The sequence below is a fragment of the Cebidichthys violaceus genome, unplaced genomic scaffold (genome assembly GCF_023349555.1).
Source record: "Cebidichthys violaceus isolate CVI_PGR_0920_01 unplaced genomic scaffold, fCebVio1.0.p SCAF_169, whole genome shotgun sequence".
Classification (NCBI taxonomy): Eukaryota; Metazoa; Chordata; class Actinopteri; order Perciformes; family Stichaeidae; genus Cebidichthys; species Cebidichthys violaceus.
In genome coordinates, this window is record NW_027176339.1 from 69,350 (window position 1) to 81,849 (window position 12,500).

The window sequence follows — 12,500 nt, forward strand, 5'->3', positions numbered from 1 at the left end:
CATACATAAAAGCCATACAGATGCAAGCTGTCTGGAATGCATTATGATAATCCTGATAGATGGATAGACATTCCATCACCTCATGCCTCCCCTGGTTACTACATCATTTCTTGTCTCCGCTTTTAATCCAATCTTTCTCTTTTGGAATTTAGGACAGTGCTAACAAACTAACCCTCCCCCGTGTCTCTTCTGCACCAGATTCCGCCCTTGGTGTTGCGCGTTACGGACACATAACAGGAAAACCCCTGAATAAAGACCAACAAATACTGGTGCTTCCATCCAGGGCACACGGCGGTTAATGCATTGCATTGTTAAAAAGATGTGAATCATGTGAAGCAGCCTTAACCGTCTCAAGATGTCAAGTGAACACCCGTGACCGTTTTTTTTTTTGGATCGACGGGTGAAACGGCAAACTTCTCAAACCGACATCAAAGCAAAGGAATGAGGTAGTGGCGTTCGCAAAAAAAACCAAAAAACTTTTAGAATCAAGTAGATGCGTTTAGGCTAGTCTAGGGAAAGGCCTGGTCACAACAAGCTCATCGGAGTTTCAAGGATAAACTGGGAACGGGTCTACCAGCGAGCCAGCAGCCCGTTGGCCACAAACCCGGTTATTAATACACCGTGAGCTAAGTCACGCCGCACTTGTTGACAGCCCAGAGAAAGCAACGCGAGCGAGAGAGAGATAAAAAAAAAAAAAAAAAAGCCTCTAATCAAGTTACTTTGAGCTTGACCGCCAATAAAGTAGTCGTCACTTTGTCTGCTGGGAAACGGCAAGGCCGTGAAAAGCCAAAGAGATCAGAGGAAAAGTAGGGCAGGCGAGGGGCTGTGATTCAGAGGGCAATATGATTCATGCTCCCATACCGGCCGTCTTCAGGAGCCGATTATGATTCACTACAACAAAGACAAGGACATTTTATCCTTGGCCGTTAAACCATTAACACATATATTATTAACCCGGTGAATTGGTCATTATTTTTAATTGGTTATTGTTCATTTATTCATTCTTTTTTTTTTTTCTTCTTTTTTTTTCTTCTCTCTATTACAATACTCACATTTGCGTTCTCAGCACACATCCGCGCTCCTCTTATTTTATTCAGTGGGCGGATACCCCGAGCCATACCAATAATATTTTGATTCTATGGGGATAAACTAAGTGCAGCAGTAATGACACATTATTTTGTACAGTGATTTATTATTGCTTTAGAAAGCCAAACCCCCCTCGGATTAATAAATCACCAAGTTTATTGTAATTTGAGTGCAAGGACGGGAATTAGCTGATGAAATTCAAGGGTTTTCAGGCTTTCAAAGCACTTTTGATTTTCAAGAAGAGAGAGCAATTTTGTTGGATTGTCATTATGTGATCTTTCATAGAACGTCGATGCTTGATGTAGATTGACATAACAGGAAATAATTGTATCCCCACACTCTTGCATCGACGTACAATGGTGCGAGGGAACTAGTGCGACGTTTAATTAGACATCATCGATTTCAACTTACTTCTAACGTCTCAACCCACGTGCCCCTGCTCCCCCCCCCTCCCCTCCCCCCCAACCCCCCCCACCCCACCCTTGTTTCTCTCGCTCTTTCCCCCCCCGTTGCCTGTGGCCTCGTCACCTCGGAGCATGCGGCATGAGGAATGACTTTGGTTCACTTTTGGCGGCGGTTGAAAGATGCAAGAAAAGAGCAAAAGGCCAGCTATCACCGGGGGGAGGGGGGGGAGGGGGGGGAGGGGGGGGGGGGGGGGGGGGGGGGGGGGGGGGGGGGGGGGGAGAGAGTCCCCCTCGGCTGCCTGAATCCAAGTCCTCTTCTTTCACTGCTCCTCCCAGCTTCCTCATTCCCTCCTATTGTGTGCTCGCTGTAGTAGCATCTGGTTAATGGGCCTCTTCAGTGGATAGTCTCTTCCATCTTCGTGTGCGCGCGCATTTCGTGTGGACACACAAACACACACACACACACACACACACACACACACACACAGAGCCCGCAGTGCAGATAGTTTGCATAGTATGCGCTGGTAGTTATGAATCTTTATTTACTATATTTCTTCCCGTCTTTCTGTCTTGGTAGAACAGTACGCTGCTTTGTAACCGGTTGGATATGGGAAGAACATTTTGTGTAGTGTTTATGTACATTTCATTCCACATGGGTTTGTTCTGTACTGCATGTGTGTGCTATTGTAGGACTTTACTTTGGACAGTGCAGCAGTTTACATTACCTATTGGAGGGGGGGGGTCATATAAATTATTCTCTCCCTCTTGTCTCTTCAATTCAAGGTTTTCTTCCACGTGTTTGGGTTTAACATTGTCCTCTTTTTATGATTCCATACCCTGAAACCAAACAAGGAACGTTAATGAATCCCAGCAGTGAATTCTGTGCGCCGAATAGAGGAAATGTATTCTGGCTGCAGACTGTCTAATTAACTGGACGGAGACGTGGGTAGAAGATGCTACAAAGGGTCAAGAGAGGAACATTGCGTGTGTCTGTGTGTTTGTGTGTTTGTGTCAATGTGTGTCCTCTCTCTTGGACACCGGTTTATATAAACTCCTGGATCTAAACTTTTGCACGGTGTAAGCCACATGAGTAATCCCGGCAAATCAAAGACAAGGCCAGCAGCCTTTTTTCTTCCTTTTGTTTTTTTGTTTTTTTCGAGAGAGCTGGCAGAATTAGCTCTCTAGGAATGCTCAGCGCTGGACACACACAACATTACAGGGCATTCTGTTTAACCCACCCCGTCCTCCTAACAAATAAGCAGGGATCAAAGGATTAGAGCGCCATTATTAAAGCCAGCTGGAGACCTGAAGCCGACTACAGGCATGCTAACATGACGCTATTAATGTTACATCTCCACATGATGGCATACAAGTCTATGCAAGGCTCGGCTTCTTGTTGTCACCGCCTGTTTAGATTTGTGGACATTCGGGACGGGAAGTCGTCTCAATGGATTGTTTGCTGGTGTTGTTAGCGGACCACTGCAAACATCTTAAACACAGCTGTCAAAAGAGGGAAGTCGAAACTATACAAATGAATTTATTAAAACCGTTCGTGCCGCATTGCTTGCTAATCTGTAAATATTGCGTTTGGCGTTTGTGGTTTGTGGCGATACTGCCATATGTCTGCTTCTCAGCAACTATGAGAAGAAAAAAAAAAACCCAGATGACACCTGAGTCGAAAAGAAATAACAAACAAAGCCTCTTCTAGCGGTTTGATTGACTCACCCTGCAGTATTCTTTTACAGCTGAGCCATTACAGCTCCTAAATGACGGATAAGAAATCAATATCCTACCATGATATCATCTAGTGTATTTAGCCGGCGTAAACTTTTGCTTTTAGCTCCCCATTGCTACAGACACATGCTTTTATGTCCTCGTGTCTGGAATGTGCTGTTGAGTCTTTCATTGAAAGGCAATGGAAATGTGTTTTCCAGATAGCATTACAGTTGCAATAAAGCTTGGCTTGGGCTGTGATTGAAACAATGCTGCGCCTAAGCCGCACTGAGCCCACCTGTTTGTTCTTCCGTAATTGGATTCTGCTTCATTCCATTTGCCTTAATGCTGATGCATAATGCAGTGTACTGAGGGGACCAGCCATTACTAGCCAGGGGACAAGGCTTGGAGGAGTAACCCGACCTCGCCCCCCCCCCTCCTCCCGTCTCTGGGACATCTTTTCAGGGCCTCTGTCCTTCAAAAGCAGCCTCTTGCTCAGGCTGGATGGATTGATGGCGGAGGCTGCTGGCCTGATGGGGGGGGGGGGGACCAGAATAGCAGGTGTTGATGTTACAGCCTACAAGAACAATAAGCTGGCCCTCAGCAGCATGCTAATCCAAAATAAACAGGAGCTGGCGCTGGACGGTTTGGCGGAGGGATCCTCATCAAACACACGCGTGTGAGGCGCTGCAAGCGTAATCTTTCCTTTGTAGTCAAGAATGTACGGCAACGCACCTCAGTCTCATCTGCAGCACGCCGACGCAACGGAGCTCAGTGGAGCTCATCTAGTTGACTTTACTCACACCAGCGTCGTTGTCATATACTGTATTCATAAAAAATATCGAATTCCGGTGCAACTACGTAGCATGAAATTGATGAACACGATAGCAATTGTGATATCTGTCCCGCTGTGCGCCCTATATGTCCGTTCCTCTTCTCGTGTAGGAGGTGGATAGGGTGTCACGGGCCAAATCTGTAAACATCACAACAGCTTCACTAACTGTCATCATGACGGAGACTCCCACTTGCGTTTTTTTTTTTGTTGTTGCCATTTTCATCAGGGACATACTTCTCTCATGATCAGCTGCCTTTGCTAAGTGGCTGGTGTCGATGGCTGTGACTCAGCTCTGCCCACAACAATGATGAAGATAAGACATCTGGAGACGTGTGTGTGTGTGTGTGTGTGTGTGTGTGTGTGTGTGTGTGTGTGTGTGTGTGTGTGTGTGTGTGTGTGTGTGTGTGCGTGCTTATGTGCACACGTTGCATATGGGAGCATTAAGTATAGCGTTGGAAAAGAAATGTGGAGCAATAAGAAGAGTGACATAAATTGTGTGGGTACTGGTATATAACTGAGTGGGTGAGCGACTGTGGTCAAGGTTCATTAGCGTGTCATCGGCTGCCTCCACACCAAAATAATAAGGCCTCTCTCTTCTTCCTCTCTCTCTCTCTCTCTTCCTCTCTCTTCTTCCTCTCTCTCTCTCTCTTCTCTCTCTCTCTTCTTCCTCTCTCTCTCTCTCTTCTCTCTCTCTCTTCTTCCTCTCTCTCTCGCTCTCTCTCTCTCTCTTCTTCCTCTCTCTCTCTCTCTCCTTCCTCCCCCCTATCTCTCTCTCTTCTTCCTCTCTTTCTCTCTCTCTCTCTCTCTCTCTTCCTCCCTCTCTCTCTCTCTCTCTTGCTCTTCTTCCTCTCTCTCTTTCTCTCTCTCTCTTCTTCCTCTCTCTCTCTCTCTCTTCCTCTCTCTCTCTCGCTCTTCTTCCTCTCTCCCTTTCTCTCTCTCTCTCTCTCTCTCTCTCTCTCTCTCTTTTTCTCTCTCTCTCTCTCTCTCTCTCTCTCTCTCTCTCTCTCTCTCTCTCTCTTCCCTCCACTTTCTTCCCCCTCTGCATCTGCTGAATATGAACTGAGCTGTGGGAAAAAAAGGGGCGTCTGATCTCAAGTCGCCTCTCGCGCACACTGACACACGACTAAGAAGCAGCCGATGAAGCTAACGGCGTTAAAACGGTAACTGCGCGGTTGAGAGGGAGATAGAGAGGGAGCTTGATGAGCTGCAGAGAAGGCTTCAGCGAAATGAAAGTGATTGAAAGAGTACGCATTTGACGAAAAACTGGCATCTTGATCTCAGGGCGAGTTCGAGGATTTCTTCTGACCCTTTTTCCATAGTTATTCGTCAATAACTCTCTTAATGGACATATATCCCCTGGCTACAGAGACAGATCACTGCTTTCACAACTGCCTCCACTTGAAATAGAAGCTGGGACATCGATTGCTGCGATGTGTACGGACATTTTTAAATGATTCAAATTCTGCAGACCTGGGGAGAAACCGGAGAATTGTAAATACTGTTACTTAAGGGGACATGGAGCAACGCTTCCCGACAGATATTAAAATCTGTATCCCGTGTGCGTACGCGCACACACAGCGGGTCGGGCGCGTGCGCCGCCAGTTGAGCTTTGACGAATGGATACGGCCGCGCTGACAGACGACAAGAGAGGGTGACACAGCTGGGAGGGAAGGGGAGGGAAGGGGAGGGGTTAGGTAAAGGTTCACTAGAGAGGGGTTGACAGATCCCAAATGCTCGGCTTCATTGCATCAGCTGTGGAATGATTCACAGAAGACATAAAATGACGCCCGAAAGACATCTTAAAGGACAAGTGTGGTCTCACTGGCGCTGAGGGTAGTAGAAATGAAAACACGTTTGCTTTAAGTAGCATCAATATATCACAATAGCGTGAAAAGCAAAATATCCTTCGTTAGATATGAGGTTCTAACACAACAGCGTATATTTTTAAACTACTGTACTTTCCCCTGCCGTGATGGATGCTTGCATTACGCTCCCACCAAGCTCCAACTGACATGTGTTTGACCCCTATCCTTGTCTACAGGAGAACGCACCTGGTGCCTCACCACAACACCATTAGTGGTCAACCACACACACACACACACACACACACACACACACACACACACACACACACACACACACACACACTTTCGCACACGCTCTCCACATGAGATATTTTTAGGGGATGTGATACAACCGCTATGATAGCTAACGCTCAGAGATTCACACCCCTATGGGCTTGACAGGAAGGGATCCATTTCCTGACAGCAACCGCAAACCATCCGCACACGCGGCACATACATGTCACATGCATGCATGCATGCTACATGCATGCATGCATGTCCCTCGAAGAACGTTGAGGTTTTTAAGAGAGGAAAATGCCTGAATGTATACATATGAAGTATTAGCACAACCTGAAATCTTCCAGTTTGGAGTGTTTATTTTTTTCTATATTTGTTTTTCTTTTTTTTTTATAGAGGATGCAAATTCCTTGATCCTTAATAAGCTGCTGCCAGTTGTGGAATCTAAAACGCTACAATTAAACTGAGCAAAGCACTCCACTTTCCCCCAGAGACATTTCCCAAGCACATCTGTAAATACTTTCTGGCTATAATTTTCACAAGAACCATGACTAACCCTACAAAATCCACTTACAAGTCAACATTAACATCTGAAAGTTTATTTTCTTCTAAATAAACTACCTCAGTTTTAACTGACTCTACGGGGCGAAGATTTATTCAATATTAAAAATGTATTGATGCTTTTATATGAAGGGAAAATGGAGTCTAGTTAAGTGCATGTAAGCCACTACATGTAGTATCATATTAACACCCTCTTTACTTTTGTCATGTGATTTTTTTTTTTTCTTCTTTTCAGCCTCCACCATTGCTGAGAACGGGAGGAAAACGTGCCTGAAGCTCAAAGTTTTCGTCCGACCATCAAGTAAGTGTTTGCATGCAGCACACGGCTTTGTAATGGAGCTTGTTGAAGTTCACATTTGGATTGGAAATCAAAACAGTTTATGTCTACTTCTCCGGTTACCTCACTTCCTCCTTCGATTACCTTTTTGCTCGCTGTCCAACATACCCCCCTTTCATTTATCACAAAAAAAGTGCTTCACTTCGCTAAGAACTATTTTTTTTCTGAACACATGACAAGGATGATGGATGATCACGTCAAATGAAATCCAGGTCACTTCATACTTCATCTGAATGTTGCCATGAGCTTTGTTGCTTGGGATGTTTGATTTCAGGGCTGGGGGGGGGGGCGGGGCGGTGGGGGGGCTTCAAATGTCACTAACCTATTTGGCATAAACCTCTAATGATCTCTCATTCTCCCTATTTTCTGTTATAGACAGCTGTGTGAAAACTATAGGCGTACATGACCGCGTTTTTGATGTAAACGACAAAGTAGACAATACATTAGAACCACGAGGTTAGTATGGCTTCCTGCTTATTTGATTCTCTTCAGTGTGACCGCCTTACATCTGTACATGTGTTGTCTCCTGTCTCTGTGCCCGTTTCCCCTTTGATGCCGTTTGTCTGGAAGCTGGTCTGTCCTTCCACATCTCTGCCTGATGCTCCTCTTCCTCTGACTCTCCTCCAGATGTTGTGTCATGCCACTGTTGCTTGCATATAAAGCGATGGACTGTATTGCATGCTAATGTATATTTGTATGTACACTGAGTATGTAGTGTGCATATATATATATATATATATATATATCTAAATCACATTCATGGATGTGTCGGTTTACAGTGATGGACTCACAGATGTGCATGTTTCGCATTCACACACTGTACTTTTCAGTCAAACCTTTTTCATTTCCAGCTGCATGTTGTGCTCCATAACATCAGTCAGATTTTTTTTTTTTTTTTTTTACTAGAATTATTCTGCACTAATACATAAGTCACCTGAGTGCTAATTAAATCATATATATGTATTTAAAAAAATGCCATATGCATGTGGCAATTTGGAATGTTCTGTTTCACTCCTCACTGAGTTGCTGTTTGGCTCTGTAGCGCAGCATTGATTACATTCTGTGCAGCGTTCATACGTCTTCGTACTGCGCTGGAACACTCCACATCACCCACTCTAAGATCTGGAGCAAAACAAAACAACACGTTAAATATAGGCCATCTGAAGAAGATCATATAGATATTAATCATTTGGAAAGTTTGCTCTATTACACTTTGAAATTGTTCACTGGGAAGATCAGAGTTTATCATAAACTGACATTTAATTGGGACACACACACACACACACACACACACACACCCACACACACACACGCACACACACACACAGGCAAGGCCAGATCCTAGGACATTTGCGGTGCCCATCTGCCTCTCCTCCTGCCTGGTTTTCTGTCTGCCTATTTGCCTGCCTTGCTATCCTGCCTGCATCTGTAATGGCTGCCTCTCACCTTGCATGATTCCTCTGGCTCACTCCCCTATTACGCTCTCCAAAGGAGGGAAATTAAAACATTCATCCGTCATCTACTGTTGCCATGTCCCTTCAGGCCCTACCACACACACACACACACACACACACACACACACACACACACAGACTTTTATAGTTATGTAACGGTCCGGTCCTCTGTTCTGTTTGCTGTCCTTTGCTGTGCGTGGTTCAGCTACTTTCCCATGATGCCGCTGCCACACAAGAGGCACTTCATCTGGGAGTTGAATTAAAAAAAAAAAAATGTTCCGGACAAGATTCAAAGCATGACATAGCAACCCAAGTTCATATGGCAACTCAGACTTCACCTTTTCCAACTCTATGAACTCAATGAACACGAGCCCAAACATCTCAGTAATGCACGGATGTCCCCACTGTTGAACCTTAAATGTATGATTCTAAATGAATTGCACAAATCTTGCCTTTTGTTGCATAAGAGCAGTTTGTACCAGCAATAACAAGTCCTCGTTTCTTTTTCCTTATCCGTTAGACGATACCAGCCATGAACCGGCTGAGCCTTCCCGAAGCGACGAAACGAATGCTGCGCCGCACCTGCAGACAAGTCCACTACTGGCCTTGTTGCTGGTCTGCCTATCAGCACTCTTCACTTCATAGCGCCTCCCTCTGTCCCGGAGGGCATTTACACCTAGCGTGGCCTGAAGCTGCCCGAGGCTGCAGGGAAGTGGCGGGATTTGCGTGAAGCGTGTTTGCTTGATTGGGCATCACAGCAGGCTTCTCAAGGAACCCTCTATTTTTTTCAGAAATATATTTAAGTGGTCTTTCTCCGTCTGTGAGTGAAAAAAGTTGATGTTGGAAGTGGGAGAGACAGTTCCCCCTCTTAAACTTTCAACTAAGATGCCAAATCCCGTTTTTTGACACTTAGTGATTCTTATTTTCCGGTGACTTTTGACATCCCTTTACATCATGTTTTAATGTCATTGCAGCGCTGGTGTTTTCCCACATACACATAATATCCAGCGCATACACAGACACGTGCTTAGAGAGTCAAACACACTACACTACACGACACTAACATTCAACAGCAGTAGGGTTTTTACAGTGGTATACGGTAGCAGCAGTAGAAAAGTGAAGGTGCTAGGTCTTAGAAAGAACTGTACATACACAAATACAAAGTTGTCCTGAGACCTCTCAAGAAGCCTTTCGGAAAAAGATATTGATCATGTTCTGCTTGGTTAAAGGAAGCAGATTTGTACGCCTCCATTTCACGGGGAACTGAAGTGCAAAGCTGAAAGATGAAGCCGTAAGAAAAGGAAAATAATGGTTTTAAGCAGGTCAGACTGCAAACCACCGCACTGAGAAATACGTACATGGCATGCACCTTAGCCCGCCGGTCTTCAGACTGTCCCGGTTTAAAGATAGCGCCCCAATTTTCTCTTGAATACAAAGTGCGTGTTTAGGTGAATAAGCTGCTGATGGCTTGAGCGAGTGAGTGTAAAACCTCCTGTGTAAAGAGCACAGCCAGTCAGCGCAATAGAACACCTCTCAACACACACACATTTGCTTCACCGTGACTCACAAAACATCTAAATTGAAACTTTCTCTCACCAGACACTTTGCAGACTGCTGTTACGATCGAGGGTCGATATCTTTTGAAAGTTGATCACACAATTTCACGGCAACAGTCACAGTCATTTTGTGCAGCGTTTGCTGAGCAGGGCTGCAATTGTCGCTCCGTTCCGTTGGACAATTAGTCGATATTAACACTCCCGTAAACATTTGCATTCACAGCTTTCTTTTCAGTGATTTGGATTGTTTAAGTGAGTTTTAAAAAAAAACATTAATTCGCAGATAAATTGGAGACTTTTTCTTAACTTTTAAGTTATTTTACTTTGTTGGCAATTGTGTCTCCAAAACAACGTCTTTGACGGCGGAGACACCGTCCTGTACTTTACGAAATCCACTTAAATTAGAACAATAACAGGATGTCATGGGAAAGTGTTTGACACTTCAATTCACAGAACCATACTGTTTTTGTCACTCCAACCACAGCTTCGGACACATCGCATATTAGTTAGCTGGTTATCACATTGAGTTTAGTTTAGTGCAGCTTTAGCAGGAATGATGCATAGCTTCAATTAGTTGAAAACACAGTGTGTGAATGGAGCAACTGTCCATTTAATTCAAGGCAATGCACAGCTCTATTTAGTCTGGCCAGGTTTATGTTAGCACTTACATGAAAAAAAAAGGAATTCACCGTATTTTTTTTAATGATATTCAGCATCCTTCAGCCCCCACAGATGCACACGGTGAGTTAGCATAATGAAGGCTATTATGTCTCTTTTCAAACCAAAGGGACTTGTCTCTGCTTGCCTTCAAAGAAATATGGATGGATGGAGAAATGAACTCCTTCATTTTGGAGACGAGCCTTTTTTTTTTGCATGAGAAATGTGCACCAGCTGGTTCCGGAATGACGGATAGAAAGAGAGAAAGCAAGAAAAGGAGCGCAAGAGCAATTGCATGTCCACCGTCAGCTCCTAGTGTTACAGGTTTAAGTGACTCTTTAATGAGGTTCAAAATGACAGGCATGTGGACCCCATGTTGTGGCAAGGGGAGTTATTCCTGGTATTAAAAATAGATGGCGGAAGGCTTGGGGGGTCTCGGGAGGGGGGGTGTAGATTTCCTTCATGTGGGGGGAGTGGGGGGGGGGGGGGGGGGTTTAAAGCACCAATGACCTTGCAGTTTTAGAGAAGTGGTTAGCGAAGGAGACGGATACGATTAAAGTGAGGGACGCACAAAGAGATGGAAAGACATGGGAGGTAGCCCGAGATAGTGTGACTAGAGTGCCTAACACAACAAAACAACTAAAAATCCCTGCAACACTACTGAGAATAAACACACCCGATTCAATGACACACTTATTGTTCAGTATCATTCTGTCACTGTTGTTTTTTGCTTTCTTTTCGGTTTTTTTGTGGCTGCCTTTTCTCTTTTTTTTTTCTTCTTCCCAGAAAGACTGCCTTTGCCTTTTGCCATTTGTTGTTTTTTTTTTTGTTGTTTTGCGCTACGGTAACAATGCTATTACAGCAGAATAGCAGCTCAGCTATGGGGGGGGGGGTAATAGGAGCCGAGGCCATTTAATGAGGTACTAATTTTCTGGAGAACACCACAGGGAATGAGCGCCGCATAAGATTCAAAAATTGACGCTTTGTCAGCAGATTAACGCTAGACTTTTATCAGATACCAGCTTCAATTGTACTCTCTTATACCAATACTACTATTCGTCATTATTGCTATTATTACCATGGTTTATTCTGTACACACTTTGACCTGGGAAATGAGGATCAACTTAAAAACTGGATACTGTGTATCCTGAGGTAGTCGACCATAGAACAAGTAGTCTTAGGTTAGTATCTGTTTTGTACCTTTCTGGAGGACAAAAAAAACCAACAAAAAAAATAAATGAGATCATTGTTAAAACTGTATAATTATTATTATTGTTATGATGATGATGATTATGACTATTATTATTAGGAAAAACTTCTTGATGTAAATAGTGTTTGATATTAAAGTATTAATTTGGTTCGTATGTCTTTTCTAAAAAAAAAAAAAACGAATACGGTATCTCTGGGTTTTCCGGAGTGTGTACTGTCCTCAAACAACGCATTGTGTGCTTTGATCCTCAATGCCTAAGGAAACTTTGAGCTAATATGAAAGGGGGGGGGGGGGGGGAACCTGCGGGAGCTGTGCACAAGCGTACAGAAAGGCTGAACATTAGCCAAACGAGTGGCTCACCTGTTACATGTTTCAAACCAGTCACCGACTTCACATCTCTTCATAAGGATCCTGCCTTGGAAAGAAACACTTTGGACTTAATGGACGGCTTATTTGTACACTTTTTTTGCCTTCAGCATTAGAAAGCATGCTGGTCAGCTCAAAGATCTGCCATGAGTGTGGACTGTTTGCTTTTTAATGGAAGGATCTTTCGCCAGTTTCATTATGTGGCATGCGCATGAACTTGATGACATGTATAAAAAAAAA

The 12,500-nt window shown here is 44.2% G+C and overlaps 1 protein-coding gene across 1 annotated transcript in view; it reads left to right on the forward strand.

Moving 5' to 3' along the window:
- LOC137873461 (ephrin-A5b-like) overlaps window positions 1–11,101 on the forward strand; it is a 15,586-nt gene extending 4,485 nt beyond the window's left edge. The window contains exons 2-4 of the mRNA XM_068711670.1: window positions 6,857–6,981; window positions 7,393–7,473; window positions 8,992–11,101. Coding sequence (XP_068567771.1) covers window positions 6,857–6,981; window positions 7,393–7,473; window positions 8,992–9,116 — 331 coding nt within the window. The 3' untranslated portion in view covers window positions 9,117–11,101. The remainder of the gene's footprint in view (window positions 1–6,856; window positions 6,982–7,392; window positions 7,474–8,991) is intronic.
- The last annotated feature ends 1,399 nt before the right edge of the window (window positions 11,102–12,500 follow it).